Here is an 18,837-nt window from a genome sequence, read left to right as displayed (position 1 = left end):
TATTGTCTTCGGGGTGGATTTAGGAAGTGCCAAGCTCCCATCAAGCAGCTCTGCTCCTCAGGTAAAACAAAAAAAGGGCTGTTCATTTGGGAACTTTTCCCCCTTATCTCCTTTTCCTATCTCCTCAGGCTTAGCTATGGTGTAGTGTTCAAAACCACTTCCCCTCGGAGCCAATCAGAAGCCGGGGCTCACCCCGTGGCCCTGAGGTAAAGTTATTTATAAACGCCTCCCTGGATTATTTGAGCAGAGCCCTTTCGCACACCTCGGAACACCTTTCGGCTCCCTGCTCCCCAGACACGCCTGCAGCCCTGCCCAGCCGGCCCTGCTCACTCACCGGTAAGCCCCACCCAGCCCACCCCACGGGGCTGGGGGTCATCCCTTGAAGAGGGTGGGCACCGGGGGGCACCCAGAGGAGGAGCGACAGGAGACAGCCGGCCCCGGGGGTGGGCTGTCTGCCAACCTGAGCACGAGTGGGAAAGACGCTGCGGCCCCTGAGTCTGAGAGCCGCCCCCAGCCCTTCACATCTGAGGAGCCCGCGGGGTCCTCACTCCCGTGTAAGGACCTCGGCTGCAGGGCAGGAGGCTGCGGGGAGCTTGTAGGATGGAATCTAGTGGAGGAGGCCTGCCAGACCCCAAAACAGAGTGAGGTGAAAGAAAGGGCTGGCTGTTTTGCAAGGGCTGCTGTCCTCTGCAAAGGAAAGAACAAACATCTTGGGCCTTCCTTGGGGGACCAGCCTTTGAAGCTGCTGGCTGCACGTCTCCCCTCTTTTCAAGTCTTGCAAGCAAAAAGCACGTAATGCTGGGCTCCCCAGCCTGCTGTGTGGCTGTCTCCTTCTCCTTCTGCCCCTTAGATGCTCTCTTGCACTCCTGTATCTCTCCACCAGCTCGGGGCCCCCACATGGGCTGCATGGAGTCCCATTTATCCCCATTAGTCCTGAGGGGTTGGAAGAGGTGGAAGGAAGGGAGACGGAGGGTTAGGAGAGACCGAGCGAGGGAGCAGTCCATCAGACCGGGGGAACAGGACCCAGGGGACGTGGCTCCCAGGTGAAAGCTTCCACACAAGAGGGTTTTGGTCAGGACGGTGGTTTGGGCCAGCTCCCCCAGCTCCCAGCTTCCTAACCCCCCATCCTGAAGCTCTGAGGGGTCCCAAGTCACCCTCAGAAAATGCCCCCATTCCTCAAAATCAGACCGTGAGGTCTCCAGCCAATCTTTTCTCTTTCTAGCATGAACCCCCCACTTATACTTGGCCCTGTTGAATCTGAGCCACCAGAAGGAAGACCCGAGTTAAGAGTGTGCCCCTAGGAGTGGCATGGTGCCCCAAGTAGGGCAGATGAAGAGAGGGCCATGCCCCTGGATGGCTTCACTCACAGAGACAACCCTCTCCCAGAGCCCCCACGGTCCTTCCCACCCCCTCTTCAAGCCCAGAGCCCCACAGTCCTCCCCACTCCCTCCCCACACCCAGAGACCCACAGCCCCCCACTTCCTTTTCACACCCAGAGCCCCATGGTCCCCCCACACCCTCCCCACACCCAGAGCCCCACGGTCCTAGTGTTCAGAACCTGGCAACCCCCCCCCACCTTGGGCAGCATGGAGACTAACACACATGTCCCCTCCACCACCTTGGCCTTCCCAGCACTTCCCACACTCCAGCGACTGTTCTAAATACCCATTTGTAAAAAACCCTGGGGGCAGAGATGGACTCTTTTTTTTACCTTTTAATGTCCAGAGTCTTCCTAGAGATTGACAAGTAGTGGGTGTTGAGTGAGTGTGTGTTGATCTGAACTGAATAACCACAGCCAGCTCCCTGAAGGAAGGAGATACCAGTTCGGTGCTGACCAAGCTCTGGAGTCCTTGAACCAGACCGAAGGGCCCTTCACTGGTCTCCTTGTCCGCTCGCGCGCTTCCAAGTAAGACTAAGCCTATTTTAAGTGTCTGTTTCAGGGATCCCGTGACCTTGGTCTGGGCTCACTGCGGGAAAGTGCTTTGCAAAGTCTGACCTCAATCCCTTTTGCTGGAGCCTATTCCCTCAGCCCAACTGCTGTCCCCAGTAGGGAAAGCAGAGAAGGAGGAGAGAGTGGGTGTACTGAGGGGATTTGGGGGGTGACACCCATGAATCTCTCCCCTGCAAGGGTACCAGTCCCTAGAATTGCCAGAGAGCGGGAACACAACTCAGGGATATCGCATCCTTCTCTCCATGTGACTGATGAGGAAACCAGACCAGGGGGAAAACGGGGTGAGAAATTTGCCCAAGAAACACGCGGGCAGTAGGAATAAAAGGAATATTGATAAAACGCCAGGGAGACCTACAACCTCTACCCTCCCTCCACCTGCCAGGGGCGCAGTTCCCAGCTGAGAGGGCAGCCCTCCTCTCCCGTCCCCACCTCCCATCCCCAGCCACAGCCACCAGCCGCTCAGAGATGGCTCTTGCCCTGTGGCTCCCACTTTGGATGAGGCGGGAAGGAACCAGCAGCTAGAGCAAAGAGAAAACCTCAAAGTGACCTTTCCTCTCCCCAGAACACAGCGACCGCCCCGGTAGGGACAAGTGATAAGAATGCCAGGGCGAGTCGACCGTGCCGGGGCTGCTCCCGTGCCTGGCACATGTGCCCATCAAAGAACCCCCCCACACACACCTTACACACACACACACACACACACACACACACAGCAGGGCTGAGGAGGAAGTCAGCCTGGGCCACAATGACAGGATCACCTCCAGACCTAACCAAAACCCCACAGATGGCTCTTACCTGCTCCCGAGAGCGTCTGCCCTCGTCTAAAAAGATTCTCTGCTTCTCTTCTAACCAGTCCTGGGAAATTTCGGAGGGGCTAGGGCAGGAAGAGGGAGGGCGGACTGGATGAACGTATGCAGGCGGATAGGAAGAGAAAGGCCAAGAAAGGCAGAGTGACCTGACTGCGGTTGCAGAGCAAGGAAGAGAATTCTCTGGAGTAACCAAAGTAATGGTAATAATAACACGGTCAGAATCCGTGGCGCGCTCACCGTGGCCAGGCACCGCTCCGAGCCTCTCTATGCATTAACTTGGGTGCCACGCTGGAGCCCATCTCTGTCCAAAGTATTCTGCTGATGGAGACAGACCTAGGCAGAGATACGCCTGGGAAGAGATACCTGTGGGCTTTCTGTTGGACAAACTCACTGGGGCGGGAGGGGGGCATTAGGGTTCTATGAGGGGCCCTGAAGGAGCCTGGGAGGAAGTCTGCTCAGCCCATAACCCCTCCCCTCCCACACACAGAGTCTAGCTCCCCTTCGTCCTGCCCCCTCCCCGGCTCCTTAGCTCTGCAAGAACCCTGGATCCCCCTTGCCCCAAATGTGACCCCATTTCCCTGCCAAGCCTTGGAAACTGTCCACACACCCACGTCTCCTTCGCTGGGCATGCTCTTCCCTTCTGGCCCTCTACTTCCCTCAAGCCCCGCTCCTGCCCTCCCCACCCCCCCCAACCAGGTCTCTCCAGTAAATCAGGACCTGCCCCTCCTTCCCTCCACAAAGCGGGAGGCGACAGGGGCACCCTTTTGTTCCTCAATATTGTCACATGGCACCTGCTGTTTATCCCTGCTCCCGTGGGGGATGGGAGGCAGAGAGGGGCTGACACTGTTTGATGAGAGGCAGGGCTGGTTGACACACACCTATGGCAATGGGGCACTCGACTTTTTTCAGCGATGCTGACATCACTCGGTAGGGCTGTGTTTGTTTAACTAGGGATCAAGTCCTCACGTCCTCTACACCTCTCTCCCTTTCTTGCTCCCTCTTTCATCTTCCCACCCCTGACCTAGCATTGCAGGAGCCCTGTCTGGGGGTCCCCGAGAGCCCCTTAACTCTCTGAGAACCCCAGAGCTGTCTAAAAGAGGCGGTGCCTCCCGCCACCTGGCCTCTCCCATCCCCCTTTCCTCCTCAGCCTACAGCACTGGCCAGGGATGAAGTAACCCCCCTCCTAAGCCCCACCCCACCTCAACCCTATTCTTGGAATTAGGAAGTGTGCCCAGGGCACCTCCTCACCAGCCGCTGGGGCAGCTCCTGTGGCTACAGATTTGCCACTCTGTCTGTCATTGTCCTGAGGTAGCCAAGGCCAGAAGAGAGGTCAGAACCACTGCAGAGCCCTCAAGGGGAGAAGCAGCACTCAGAAGTCTTGTCTCGCTCATCGGCTGGGGTAGAAGGTCACCAGGGTGGTGCGAAAGGGGCACTCTGGATGCCACTCAGGGGACAGCCCCCAGAGAGCAGGAGCAGGAGGACTGGGGCCCAAGAGGAGCACTTAAGACAGAGCCTAAGGCCCCGTTCAAATCCTCATACCACCTCTCTCTAAGACTCAGCTTCCATATCCACAAGACGAGAGGATTAGACCAGCCTGGCGCTCAAGTTCCCTTCCAGACAAAACTTCCTGAGTCGAGCCGGCTGCTGGGTTCACCTTCTTTTGTGTGGCACAAACTCAAGATTGGGAAAGCTCCCAGAGCCTTCTCCTCTTCGACACCCTATTTCTAGAATGAAATGGGCAAAGCATATGGGAAAGGACAGATTTTGCATTCCAGTAAAGCAAGGGAGCTTTTTCTCCTTGGTTAGCCTGGATAGGTAGGAATTCCCCCAGCATCTGGTCCCCGTCCGTAGGAGGCCTGACACTGGGGCAGAAACGATCCTGAGTCACCCCCTCCCAGAAGGATTTCCACCAGTGTCGCCCCCTTGCCTCCCTCCCTTCCCTGGAAACGACAGCCAGGAGTGGCCAAAGCCAATTGGTGTGCGGGCTGGAGAGGCCCAAATAAAGGAGGTCTGAGGAGAAAAAGAGATCCCAGGCCAGGGTGGCCAGGAAAGGCTTCATAGAAGAGGAGAAGGAGGTAGACGAGGGCAAGGCAAAGAGGAGAGGGAGGGGAGGGGAGGAGGAGGGCCCTAAGCAGGTCTTAAGGATGGGCAGGTCTAGGGAGGCAGAATGAGTCAGGGCATCACAGGTAAGGAGGATAGTGTGGACAGAGCCCAGGGGTAAACCTGAGCCCGGCCTGTCTGGCGTGCCGGATGGTGCCAGGAGACCCAGCCAACAGCTCTACCGAGTCCCCCAAGACACGGCCAGATGGCAGAAGAACAAACACACCCAAATAAGGAGTTTGGGCTTGATCCTCCTGGGAATGAGGAGGCTGAGGGTTTCTGATTAGCGGGTATAGGCTGGAGATGGGAAAAATCAGTCAGAAGGCTAATGTAATAGTCCAGGTGTGAGATAAGAACTGAGGGGGTGGGGGACAGGAGGGACACTGGAAGAAAAGAGCAATGGGGCTTGATGAACAGCTGAATGTGGAGGCTGGCAGGGGGTAAAGAAAGGGCATATGTGGGGGTGGCCGGGGTGACAGGGAGGAAGATCCCCACTGGGAAAATGAGGAAGTGAGGGGGTGCTGGGTTAGCAGGGTTCCGTGGGATCAGACGTTGACCTCGTCCCCACAGACACACTACTAGAACTGAGAGCCTTTGAAAAAGCAGCCTGGGAAAGCGCTTCGAGGGCCACCCGCCACCTGCCAGGGGCACGAAGCGAGATCTCCCATCACCCCCTCTTCCCAGGGGCTCCCTCTTCTGGGTTCGGTTCCCCTTGAACATCTCGGCTATTCCTTCGCGGGCAGTCTGTTCGGTGGCCAGGGACAGACTCCTTCCTCCGAACCGCAAGTCTTTCTCTAAAGCCACGTTGGACCTCTGGGTTCCTCTAGACAATCATGCTCCCTACTCATTGCTCCCAAAGGGCCCACCCGGGAAGCCACCTCGAAAGCCAGACCCTTGCAACCCTCGGAAACGGGGGGCGGGGGGGCAGGGAGGAGAAGGAGAAGCAGGGGCACCTGCCTCACTGGAGGGTGAAGGACTGAAGGCCTCTGAATAGTCTCTCCTAAGAGGAAGGCAGCAGCCTCCTACCTTAATAATCATCACCATTACCGCTTACCAGGTGCCTGGAAAGGCCGCCCCTTCATGCACACTGTCTCATTCCACATCCTCATGGCAACCACCCAGAACCGTTACTTTCCCCATTTACCGATGAAGAAACTGAGTCTTTGAACCCAGGCCATTCTGGCTCTAAAACATGTGCTGTTTTCCTTGTGCCGCTCGGCCTCTCACTTCTCTCACTGAGATGTCTCACATGCCATCGCTTTTACTCATTTCTGCCCATGTCTCCTCCAAAACACCGTGTAGTGATTCATTCCACAGGCGTTTGTTGAGTGTGTCCAGGCAAGGGGCTGGGCACAGGCACCGTGGGGGGATTCCTTCCCTAACTCCCTCCCCGCCCGATATCACCCCAGTGATTTGGCGGGGCGTCCAGCCCTCGCTCGTAGGTTCTGATGGACCGCGGGGTCCTGCCACCAAATGAATTGAATTCCCCAGCCCAACCTGCATCACCTTGTGTACCATCTCATTGATAGTAACGACTCCCATTTGTCTCATTTCGGGTACATTTCACGTACCCCTTTCTTGCCCATATCTCACCTCATGGTCATACCCACCCTGTGAGATGGATGTGTTTCTCCCATTTTACTGGCCAGGAATCTGAGGCTCAGAGAGGTGAGGTCTGCTCCACCCCACCATTGAAGCCTGGACTAAAACCCAGGTTTCTGGACCCTTCGTGAATGTACTTTCCATCTTTCTGCCACGTTCTCTCCCACAAAAGGCATCAACCAACCCGCTCGCCTCCGACAACCCCTAGGCAGCCAGGCTCTCCCACGGGAAGCCGAGGGACATCCCTAGCCCCCTGTGTGGTTTCTCACTTTGAACTCCAGCTCAGATCTTTTGCCAAACTGGCCACAGCCACCCCACACTGCCCACCTCCTTCCTCCAAACGTGCCCCACCTCTTTCTTCTTTCCTCTTCCTCAGAGGTTCTCCTAGGGAGTTCTCCCAGCTCCCAAGGGCAGGGTACAGGAAGAGGGACCGGTACTTGTAGGAGGGAGGGGGAACGGCTCCCACGGGGAGCTCCTCTGGGCCTCAGGGGCCCTGGCACTCAGCTCTGCCCCGCGCAGCTCCTGGAACATCAGCCAGGTTGCGCAAAAAGCAAGGAGGAGAGAAACACCAGCACACAGGGTGGGGGAAAGGTCAGGCACAGGAAGCCGTGGGAGAGCCAGCCGGTATAGACCATCCTGATTTCCCCAGACACACCATTATCCCCCTGGGAAAACCTGTTGGTAAAGTCTTAGTTGCCTCTTTCCAGAAGGGCCCTCCTGGGGTCACCTCAGTCATCCCCCTGCCTCCGGGCAGGCTGTTTTCTCTATTTCTTCCAAGCTGACTGGCTGAACAGTCTGAGCCTTTCTGCCAGGAAAACTGAGGTCCGGGGAGGGAGAGGGGCTTGTGGGGGCACCAGCAGCGAGGGTTGGGGCGGGGGATGGAACCAATGTGCTGACATCCAGTTGTGACTCCTGCCCTTGCACTCCCGCCTCCTTTTTGCCCGGTGCTCGGCGGGGGTGACGGTGATGTCACAGGTGTGGCGTGCCAGCCACGTGCTGGGCGCCAAGCAAAACAGCCAGGGCAAGTGTGTGCATCATCAGTACCTGGGAAGGAAGGCCACCAGAAGAAGTGAGTCTGGTGGAAAGACCTGAAAGAGGGAAGGGAGGCACCTTGCTGGATGGGGGCGGGGAAGAGACCAGAATAAAACCCTGCTGTGGCCAGAACTAGAGAGAGAAAGCCAGAGCTGGCACTGGAGAGAGATGCCCCCTCATCTTCCCCTCCTCTGCCTCTCCCAAAGCTTGTAAATGCCCCAGACATGAGCCAGCCCAGGCCCCGCTACGTGGTAGACAGAGCCGCGTACTCTCTCACCCTCTTTGATGATGAGTTTGAGAAGAAGGACCGGACATACCCACTGGGAGAGAAACTTCGCAATGCCTTCAGGTAACGTGGCCCAGAGCCCAGACACCTCTTTCTTCTGCTCCCCACCAAAATCCTTTCTGCACCAGAGCATGGCTCCTGTACCAGCATCCCTAAGACAGGGCTTGGGGAAGTCTCGGGGAGGGGAGGTTCGGAACCCTGACTTTAAGATCCTACAACCCCCCCTGTACTGACACCCACCCTGTGGAGGATGGGGAGTAGCCGCAAGGACCATCCACAGTCTCAGAAGAGTTGTAGGGCATCTCCAACCCGTGCATGAAGTCTTGCCATCTTCTCAGTCCACTCAAGTCTCTCTTCGTTTCTTAAGGGAGCTCTAGACGGGCCTGCTGCCACATGGGGCAGAGGGAGCATCAGAGCCTTGCTGAAAGTCCTCTTCCCTCCTGATCACGAAAAATCTGAAGCCACCACCACTCCATGCCCTTTGTCCTCTTTCCCTCCTAGATGTTCCTTCCTTTTCCTGATCCAGAAAATGCCCAAAGGCAGCCCCTAAATTCCTGGGCCCTCCTAAAGGACACCTACCAGGATGTGGTCCTGCCAGACCCCCGGGCTCTCTTCACTCTCAGATCTGTGAGACTGCGCTAGTGGGGAGTAAAACCTCACCTCCGAGGAGGGGGCTTCAGGAGGTGATCTGTGCCCATACTCCAGGAACCTGCGGCTATGAGCTTCACCTTCCCCCTCCCTACACTTCTGGCAGACCTTGCTCAGTCCTGGCTGTGGGCTAACTTGCTCTTCCTCACTCCCCTGGGGAAACAGCTGATTCAGGTACCTGGATTGAGGTCACTGGCAATGCTGAAGTGGAGGTGCAGGTGGAACAGGTTCGGACCAGGGGAATCACCCACTTGAGTCTTCACCAAAAGCCCTGGTCCAACCCTACTTCTCCCGGGAGGCTCCATTCCCGCTGGGTCACAGCCAAAGCCTTGGGTGTTCAGTGTCCAGACACCCTACCGACAGCTGGGCTCCCGGGACCGCTGGGCTCTGTCGACCTTAGTTACCAAACAGTTTCAGTCTGGTTTGTTGCTGTGCTGGAGGGACGAGGGTATCTGCTGTTGTCCTAAAAGACTATAGATTAAAACTATAAAGTGTTGTAGGGAACTAACAATTTCCACGAGGCTGGCATTGAGCCTTAAGCAGTGCCTGACACAGAAGGTGCTCCAATAAATATTTGTTTAATGAATGAATGAATGGCTAGAAAGCTAATCCCTCTGTCCACTTCCCTCTTGGCCTCTGAAGCCTCTGTATAGGCATCTGTTTCCAGCTATTCTATCAGGCCTCAGATTGCCTTGCCCAGCGTACGACAGGCCTGCCAATAAGGCTGGACGGATACCGCCCTCAAGGGGGTTGTTTGTCTTCCCCTACTCAGCTCTCTATATGTGAGTCCAGTTTTCCTTGCCACAAACAAGCCTGAGAGAGTTCCTGCAGCGCTGGTGCTCCCTTATGACAAAGCTGTAGAGATGCTTGGAGCTATTGACCAAGGATGGAAGAGGCACACCCACCCGCCCCAGAGGAGACCGGGGACTCAGATGTCGAGGGTGATGCCCTTCCACAGAGTATTGGTTGGGACAGAAAATCTGTCCAGACTCCACAGGGTACAAAGCATTGTCTGCGTTGCTTTTAGTCTTGGGTGACGTCCAGGGAACCAAGTGTTGGGGAAATTATTGTTGAATAATAGCAAAGAGCAGGGATTGGTGCCGGGCGGGAAAGGAGGCCTAATCAGAGCAGGCTAGTGAGTCACCAAATGTGCCTTGAGTATTTGAGTTCCCTCGACTGGGAGAAGAAAAGCAAATGCCTCCCACTCCCTTCCAGTCATCAATCCATGAGCTGTCACCCCTGAGTTTTTTAGGCCCTTGTTCCTACCGCTCCTGAGTTTCTATGAAAAGACCTCAAGGTGTTCAACAAACAGGGAAGGAATCAACTTTCCCCACCCTGCGTTGGCCAACAAACAGCTCCCCCATTCCTTCCGCCCCCAGCGAATTAACAGTGGGAGGAACTCCAGCACTGGAGTCATGACACATGAAGGACGGTCCGTCAGCAGAGGCACACCCTGCAGGGACAATGGAGCCTTCTTTGGGGGAAGTGCTAAGAAAGATGGCAACAGCCCCCACTCAGGCCGAGTTTCAACACCAGCCAGTCCTTTCACTAATTCACTCATTCATTCATTCAGCAAATATTTACTAAGCAGCCCAATGCAATGTGCAAGGTACAAAAGATGAACCAGAGAGATAGACTTTTGGTCATGGTGGGGTTTATTCTCCAGTGAGGACAACAGATGAAAAGCAAGCAGTTATAACCCAGTGTGCGCACGAAGCTGTAGGAGCCCGCACAAGGGTGCCGGGCCTACGTTTGGTCAGACCGGAGAAAGGTCATCTGAGATGGGGGGCTGGACTCGGCAGCTCGGAAGGCTAAGTGACCGCAAAATCCATGCCTTTACGCCGAGTCTTCTGGATGTCCCAAATGAGCAGCTGTTTCTAGACACCCAGCTAAAACCGAGAGTGTGTGAATGGCTCTCCAAAGAAAGCCCCTGCCTTTTTTTCTCAGTGTCCCCGGCCTACTGCATGGTGTGGGGGCTGAATGAGTGAATGAATTCTGAACGAGTGAATGAATGAATGAATGACGGATGACCAGGAACAGAATATATAATATGCCTCCCCAACTCAGAGTATCCAAACCACGCAGTGCCGACTGGAAGCCTGCCCTCTTCCCCTCCAGATGTTCCACGGCCAAGATCAAAGCCGCAGTGTTTGGGCTGCTCCCCGTGCTCTCCTGGCTCCCCAAGTACAAGATCAAAGACTACATCGTCCCCGACCTGCTGGGCGGACTCAGCGGTGGATCCATCCAGGTCCCGCAAGGTGAGGGGGTCTGTCCCCCAGGTTGGCTTGGCCTGCCACTCTCCCCCTTCCTCTCCCCGTCCCCTGTGACCCCCATACCCCAACTGTGCCCCCGAGCCTTCAATCTCCTGTTCTCTGCAGGCATGGCATTTGCTCTGCTGGCCAACCTTCCTGCAGTCAACGGCCTCTACTCCTCCTTCTTCCCCCTCCTCACCTACTTCTTCCTGGGGGGTATACACCAGATGGTGCCAGGTAAGGCCTCTCCCCTCTCAGCAGGCCAGGTGACCTGGACCACAAGGACAGGGGATGTGGCAAAGGGGCTTTGGGTGTTTTCCATCTGCATTCCCCTAGAGCTGGTGCTGGGCGGTCCTGAAGGGACCGTCACTGTGAGCATCAGTCCCAGGTCCGCTGTGACCTTGAAGAAACCACTTAGCTTCTGTGAGCTTGGTTAGCACTACCTGTTCTGTCTCCCTCCCTGGAACGTGGGGAAGACTTGGTGGAACAAGGTATACCGTGTGCATAAAGTGCCAAGGAGATGGGAGGGATTACTCTCAGGCTGGTCCCTGCAGGGATATTTGGAGCTCTCTGGTGCTAAGTGACATCGAGAAAAAGGGCCTGGTCACAAGGTCTGTTTCTGGGTCAGGTACCGCTTGTATTTCCAAGCTCATTTCCTCACGTGTCCAATGAAACAATTTTAACAGTCGAGGTGAAAGCATCTTGAAAAGCGTAGATCGTGGTGACATGTGAGTGTTGGTTTTCTTGCTGGAGAGGAGCCTTGGAGATGTGGGGGTCCATCTCCTCGGGGGTCGGGAAGCACTCCCTCCTGGGCCCCTTTCTGTTGTCCCTGGGTGTGGTGCAAACCTCTGACTCCTGCCGGCTGGGTGGGCACCACAGGTACCTTTGCCGTTATCAGCATCCTGGTGGGTAACATCTGTCTGCAGCTGGCCCCAGAGTCGAAATTCTGGGTCTTCAACAATGCCACCAACAAGAGCTACGTGGACACGGCAGCCATGGAGGCTGAGAGGCTGCACGTGTCAGCAACCCTGGCCTGCCTGACTGCCATCATCCAGGTGAGGGGACGGCCGTGGCCTTGTCAAGGGCGCGGCCTCAGGGGGGCATCTTTCTGTCCTGCCCCTGCCTCAAAGCCCCAGTTTGACATTAAAGCTGATTCAGGGCCCTTCCTCCTCCCTCTCCCCCATTCCCAGGGCCACAAAAGACCTTGAGGAATCGGTGTATCTCCTCACCTGCCTCCAGCAGGTCTATGAGACCAGTCTCTGCTCGCAGTAAAACTGTCCCGAGTTAGACTGTCTGGAAGGCTCACGGGCTCTCTCTCCTCTCCAGCACAGCCCTCCTGTTTCTCTAACATCCCTTATCCCTCCTCCAGCCTCTTCTGCCCCAAGCCACAGCATCACTCGCACAACATAAATTGCACAAATTGCAAAGGAATCCGCTAGGTTTTACGAGGGGAAACGCTGCGTGATGGAACACAAGAGCAGGAAGCAACCTCCGAGGACACCTTTCATTCATCCATCCATTCATTCTTTCTGTTAACGTTTTTGGTTGTGTCGCTGTGCCAGAAACTGGCCTAGGCCTTGGGGGGAAAGCTAAGTAAAGAAGAGGCCCAGTTCTCCAGGAGCGCACAGCCCAGCAGAGGAAGTAACCACGTCAACAGATAAACTTGTAGGCAGGGAGATAAGCAGCATAATAGAGCTAGGTTCCCGTAGCGGTGGGAGCACCAAGGAGAGAGTCAGGGAAGGCCTCGCCTCAGAGAGGAGATGACATTTGACCTGAATATTAAAGGATGAATAGAGCTTGGCCAGTAACCAAATGAGTGAGGCACGGGAGGACAGTCTGGGCAGAAGGATGCACCCCAGAGCATTGAGGCTTGAGTGTGAACTGACCAGGGAATGACAAGGCAAGACGTTTTGGTGCGGCTGGACAGCAGGAGGCCTTTGGGGGATGGGCCCGAGAAGGGGCCAGAAAGGTAGGCAGAGGCTAGACAATGAAGTCTGAAGTCTGTCCCCCCTGCACTGGCCTTGGGTCTGACTGGCAGTTTATAAAGATCATTCAGGCCACGGAAAAGAGAGGTGGGGAGGTGGATTACAGTCAAAGTTAGGAGACTATGCAGAAGCCCGGGCAAGGCCGCCGAACGCCTAGGCCAGGGAGGCGGCCACGGGGAGGGCCACCGAGATGGGGTGGACTTAAGGAACGTTTTGCCGGGAACATTAAAAGGCTTGGTGAGAGCCCTGACATGGGGGTGAGGGAGGATGACTCCTAAGATCTGGGTTAGGCAACCGGGTGGAGACGAAGCACGGGGGGAGGACCAGGGTTATTTTGCAGATGAGAAAACTAAAGCCAGAGAGATGATGTGACAAAGAGGCCTGTGCCCCAAACCAGACTAGAGGTCTGCTGGCACCGTAAAGGGCCAGACAAGGTCACAAAGGGCTCACTTGCCCAGGGCGGCTGCACAGAACTGCAGCCTGGGTTTGGGTCAGGCACGCGGGGGAGCTGCGGGCCGTTCTTGGTCTTCCCCACCCCCACCCCCACCTCTCTCCCCTCAGATGGGCCTGGGCTTCGTGCAGTTCGGCTTTGTGGCCATCTACCTCTCCGAGTCCTTCGTCCGGGGCTTCATGACGGCAGCCGGCCTGCAGATCCTGATCTCGGTGCTCAAGTACATCTTTGGACTGACCATCCCGTCCTACACGGGCCCGGGGGCCATTGTCTTTGTGAGTCTAGGCACACATCCCTGCAAATGGGGAGGGGCTCAGGCAGACACAGAAGCAGGGTTTACTGTTTTAAGAGGTCGTGAGCTCCTCCTTACAAGACGTCCTCAAGCAAGGGTCTGGCTAGCCCATTGTTCAGAGAGGATTCCCAGGGGTTTCCCACTTCGGGAGGGAGGGTCAAACACAGGACCCTGCGGGCTCACTGAGGTTCTCTACGGTGAATTCCTGCGGAAAAGGAGATGTTTACTCTCCATCAGTTCCCTGACACAGTGCCTCAACCCCTCCCTGCCTGGGAGGTCCGTCCTTGTGTCTAAGCTCCATCCTTCCTCCTTGAGCTTGAATTCTTTCTAGAGAAAGAGAATCACCATTCCCATCCTGGCGTGAGATCCCAGCATGCCTCTTGGGAGAGGGAGGTGGAAGAGGGGATACTATTCATGACCGAGGTCTGGATTCTGCTTTGGTGTGCCCCCATTCACGTTGATGACATCCTTCTGCCGGGTTAGACCTCCAACGGTGGGGATAGTAGGGGAAGAGGAAGTGGGAGCCCATGAGCATGATGCTCTCTCCCCCAGACCTTCATTGACATTTGCAAAAACCTCCCCCACACCAACATCGCCTCGCTCATCTTCGCCCTCATCAGTGGCGTCTTCCTGGTGCTGGTGAAGGAGCTCAATGCTCGCTACATGCACAAGATCCGCTTCCCCATCCCTACAGAGATGATTGTGGTAAGGACCCTGCACAGGGCTGGGGGGGCGGGGGGCCAGGCTAGAGAGGCCATGAGAAAAGGAATCCAGCCCCAGGCAAAGCCACGGGAACCCTTCCCCACCCTCCCCGCCTCCTCCACCGGGCGGCCAGCAGAACAGGAAGTTGGGTGAATCCATTCCATCCCCCCATCTATGGCTCCCGCTTTTCCTGTCCTTGGGTTGCTCCCCTTTGAGGAGGCAGGGGAGTGGGAGTTGGAGTCCCCAGAGAAAAGGGAGGCTTGAGAGAGACCCCTGTTCTGCCAGTCCCCATTCTCCATTTTGGGCTTTGCAGGTGGTGGTGGCAACAGCTATCTCCGGGGGCTGTAAGATGCCCAAAAAGTATCACATGCAGATCGTGGGACAGATCCAACAAGGGTGAGTCTGGGTGGCCAAGAAGCCTGCCCCCCCTACCAGCACCTGCCTGTGGAGGCCTGGGCTCAGGGGCCAGGATGAGACAATCTCTCATGAAGGAGCCTTGTCGACTCTGTGACACCCACCAAATGTGAATTATTTCTATTACTTATTACGGAAGACAGCCATACAACCAGCCAATGCCAGCCGTGTTAACAAACAGTGAGTCTTAGCTGCCACACACACCCCCAAAAGTCTCACTCAGTGGACACTGCCAGAACAAAGACTCTCTGATCAGCCCTTTTCCGGCTCCTTGCCTCGCTCTGCCGTGTTGGTTCTTTTCATGGGGAAGAGAAGCTATTAGGATCAACAGTGAGCATCCACTCCGTGCCTGGCACCACGCTGGGCCCGGTGGTGTGAAAGGGTGGGGCTTGTGCTGTAGGGTTGGAGGAGGAGGGTGGGAAGAGGGCAGGGGAGGGCGCCGGCTGTGGGTCTGTGGACTAGTGAGCATAGAGTCCAGAAACTGAGCATGAGCAAACGAGGCCCCACCACTTACTGGCTCTGTGACCTTGGACAAGCCAAGTTGCTGCTTTGTCAATGGGAGTTATGGCTGCCGCCATCACAGTGTTGTACTGAGGGCTCAGACGACAAGGGGTAATTCATGTAGACCTTGGCACACACTGGGGCCCCGCTGGTCCCCGTGGGTTGAGGAAGGACTCGTCATGCCTCCCCTCACACCCTCGGGCCCTGCCTCCTTTCTGGCTGCTCGGCAGGTTCCCCACTCCCGTGTCACCTGTGGTTTCACAGTGGAAGGACATGATGGGCACGGCCTTCTCACTGGCCATCGTGGGCTACGTCATCAACCTGGCCGTGGGCCGGACCCTGGCCAGCAAGCACGGCTATGACGTGGATTCTAACCAGGTAGGTCCATGCGGGCAGGGCCAAGCAGGAGGCGCTGGGTCCCACAGAGGCCTGGCCAGAAATACAGTGGGGCTCCTCGACCTGATGGGAGCAAGGTGCTGACCAGTGAGGAGGAGGAGCTCTGGCCGCAGGAGGCCAGCTTCCGCTGGGCTAGGAGTGTAGGGCTTTCTAGCAGCAGAATCATTCTCAAGTCCTAGGTCCAGGATCCAGCTTGTACGGACGACTAGGTTTGGACAACACCTGCTGCTCACCCCCCGCTGCCCCTGTTTCCAATCCTCCCCCTGTCCCCCACAGGAGATGATCGCCTTGGGCTGCAGCAACTTCTTTGGCTCCTTCTTTAAAATCCATGTCATTTGCTGTGCCCTCTCTGTCACTCTGGCGGTGGATGGAGCTGGAGGAAAATCCCAGGTGAGCACTGTACCAGGGGAGTGGGGAAAGAGGGGAGAGGGTAGCAAAACAGTTGCCCCAGAGAAGCCAAGGCGCATGCAAAGCCAGGCCACCTGCTTCCCCAACCTTCCTCTCCCCTCACCGGTCTCCACTCCACCAAAGAGATCTACTGGAAATCAATCAAGAGCGAGAATTCCACACTTACACCCTGTTCCCAACTCTTTCTCCGAATAGGTGGCAAGCCTGTGTGTGTCCCTGGTAGTGATGATCACCATGCTGGTCCTGGGGTCCTATCTATACCCTCTCCCCAAGGTAAGAGCGCAGCAGGACAGCAGAGGTCAGCAGGAGACTCCAGTAAGAACAATCCCTAAGAGCTGCATAACCCTTTACAGTCTATAAAGGGCCGACACTGTCACACTTTGTCCTCGTCACAACCTGTAGACACCGTGGTTTTACTATCTTCGTTTTACAAGTGAGGGAAACTGAGGCTGAGAAAGTCTCCGTGATCTGTGGTGACGCAGCTCACGAGCGCAGGGCTGGTGGTAATCTCCAGCCTTCTGACCTCAGGATCGATTCCCCAGTTAGTGTTTACAAGTGCTTATGAGTGCCTGACTAGGAAGGCCCTGGGCATGGATGGTTTGGAGATGAGGGAGGAAGGGAGGGGCAGAGACGGGCCAGGAAGGGCCCCATGGCCTAGCACCTACACTGCACTCTCCAGCCCCGAGACTGAGTGCAGAGATCCGGGGGGCTCTGCAGGCAGAGATGTTCTGGAACTGCAGCTCTGTCCTGCCAGGCTCCAGGGTCAGGTGTCTGTAGTCAGGGCAGGAAGGAGGGGCCACCACAGGTGAGAAAGAACAATGTTCTGTTTCCCCAGTCTGTGCTAGGAGCACTGATAGCTGTCAACCTCAAGAACTCCCTCAAGCAACTCGCTGACCCCTATTACCTGTGGAAGAAGAACAAGCTGGACTGCGTAGGTATTGGGTGGCCGCTGGGTACCCCTTCGTGCCCTGCCCCTTCCTCCAGCCCCACAGCCGCGTCAGCTCTTCTATCGGCGACCCCTCCGTTCTGCTCCCTAATTAGCCTAGCCAGCTGTTAAGAGCCCAAGTGTTGGAGTGACACATCCTATGTTCACGTCCTAACGCACCTGTTCACTGGCTCTGTGTGGGCCCTAGACTAGCAAGTCCCTAGAAGTCCCTTAACTTCTCTGAGTCTTGACTTTCTCATCTGGGAAATGGGTGTCTTATACTCTACCCCACCCCCCGCCCCAGGGTTGTTTATGAGAAAGAAAGGAGATAATACAAGTAAGGGGCATGTTATCTAAATCGTCTTCTGGGTTCAATACAAAAAAATTAGCTATGATTATTTTTACGACTCGTAGTTCCAAAAAAAGCAAAAAGAAATAGCTTTAAAAACCACCACTAACAACAAAAAACTAGACCAGAAAGCCAGCAGACCAGGATCTTGAGCAAGTTACCAGACTTCTCTGGAGTTCTACTTCCTCATCTCTAATGGGGGTGACAGTCATGACTTCATCATACACTGGTTCTCAGGATTACATGAGATCACATGGGTAAGTACCATGTAACTGTAAAACACTCAGCAAACATGACCTGTTGTTATGATTAGTCACCGGCCCCGTGCATCTAGCATCAGACAATAGTAATAAGGTTACCATATATTGACGACACTGACAAAAACCCCATTTAAGCTCCACCATAAGAGGATTTACTGACTTCCTTGCAAGATGGTGAAACAAAGGGGTGTCTGGCTGGCTCAGTCAGAAGAGCATGCCGACTCTGAATCTCGGGGTCATGGGTTCAAGCCCCATGCTGGGTGTCGATATTACGTAAATAAACAAAACTTTTCTAAAAAGATGATGAAACCAAGGCTCAGAGAGGTTAAGTAACTTGTCAAAGGCCACAGAGGTAGTAAGGGGTAGAGTCAGGATTGGAACCCAAATCTTTGACTGCAAACCTCTGGGTGGCTCTGTCTCCTGGGGAAGGAGGCTTACCTGCACGGGACACAAAGAAAATCCTTAAAGCCAGAGAAGTGAGTGGCTCATCTGAGTCCCCGAGTGAGTGACGAGGATAGGGGAGTATACGATGTTCCAGTTCCCACCCCAAGGATCTGCTCTTACCACATCCCAGCAATCCCCCCCACCAAATATAGGCTCTGGTATTTACATTGTGCCTTGGGCTCACACCTTATCTTCACAGTTCTCTAGGGGAGTGTGAGCAGGTTCGTTTTCTTTAGAGGAATTGGGAGGACTATAAAGGACCATCAAGGGGTCAACTATCAAAACTGCATTCAATCCTGCCCCCCACCCACACAGCCAGACCCCAGACCGTCGGGCCAGGAAGATCACTGAGCGTGTGTTGGAAACACACAGCCTCCCGTTGGGTGGAGAGAGGGAGCTCATGTTTGTTGAGTGACCACTAGGTGCCCATCGCTGGGCTGGGACCTTTAGCTGCCTTAGCTTTTCAATCCCTTCACGAAACAGGTAATATTATTGCCCTCTTGTGGATCAGGCAACTTGGCTCACATAACTGGGAAGCGAGAGAATGAAACTTTGAAACCAGGCGTGTGTTACCCTCATGCTCTCAGCGTGCGCCATGCCGCCTCCCTGCGTGGGCTGGGGTTGTCTATCAAAAACCAAGCACGATCGCTAGGCACACTCAATCAGGCAAAACATGCAGGTGTAACCAGAGCACCAAGACATAAGACGGCGCAAAGGTGCCATGACAAGGGGAGGGCCGGTCTGAGGTTGTGGAGCAGGGAACGGCCGTGGCTGTTCCAGGAAGACTCCCCAGAGAGGCAGCCTTCTCCCCAGGCCTGCTCTGACATCTCTCTCCTCACAGTGTGTCTGGATGGTGAGCTTCCTCTCCTCGTTCTTTCTGAGTCTTCCCTACGGTGTGGCCGTGGGTGTCGCCTTCTCCGCCCTGGTTGTGGTCTTCCAGACTCAGTTGTAAGTAACAGCCCCCACACGACACAGCAGTGGGGCCCCAGGCCCGGGCTGGGCTGTCTGACTGCTATATCCTGAAAGCCCC

General features: G+C 55.6%; 1 protein-coding gene across 4 annotated transcripts in view; it reads left to right on the top strand.

Moving 5' to 3' along the window:
• Positions 1-251: 251 nt before the first annotated feature.
• The window catches only part of SLC26A9 (solute carrier family 26 member 9), a 28,192-nt gene continuing 9,606 nt past the window's right edge, over positions 252-18,837 (top strand). Inside the window, exons 1-14 of one of the 4 annotated variants that reach the window (XM_030302998.2) lie at positions 252-336; positions 1,796-1,906; positions 7,701-7,843; positions 10,547-10,686; positions 10,807-10,917; positions 11,560-11,735; positions 13,227-13,391; positions 13,961-14,113; positions 14,424-14,506; positions 15,256-15,403; positions 15,698-15,811; positions 16,025-16,102; positions 16,665-16,760; positions 18,649-18,755. In XM_030302998.2, coding sequence (XP_030158858.1) covers positions 7,719-7,843; positions 10,547-10,686; positions 10,807-10,917; positions 11,560-11,735; positions 13,227-13,391; positions 13,961-14,113; positions 14,424-14,506; positions 15,256-15,403; positions 15,698-15,811; positions 16,025-16,102; positions 16,665-16,760; positions 18,649-18,755 — 1,496 coding nt within the window. In that variant the 5' untranslated portion in view covers positions 252-336; positions 1,796-1,906; positions 7,701-7,718. Of the gene's footprint in view, positions 337-1,795; positions 1,907-7,453; positions 7,532-7,700; positions 7,844-10,546; positions 10,687-10,806; positions 10,918-11,559; positions 11,736-13,226; positions 13,392-13,960; positions 14,114-14,423; positions 14,507-15,255; positions 15,404-15,697; positions 15,812-16,024; positions 16,103-16,664; positions 16,761-18,648; positions 18,756-18,837 lie in introns of those variants that run through there. The other 3 variants (XM_030302997.2, XM_030302999.1, XM_032591812.1) reach the window with 3 other exon arrangements.

This window comes from Lynx canadensis, chromosome F1 (genome assembly GCF_007474595.2).
Source record: "Lynx canadensis isolate LIC74 chromosome F1, mLynCan4.pri.v2, whole genome shotgun sequence".
Lineage (NCBI taxonomy): Eukaryota > Metazoa > Chordata > Mammalia > Carnivora > Felidae > Lynx > Lynx canadensis.
The sequence above is the reverse complement of the archived record's forward strand: the minus strand, read 5'-3'. Positions and strand labels throughout refer to the sequence as shown.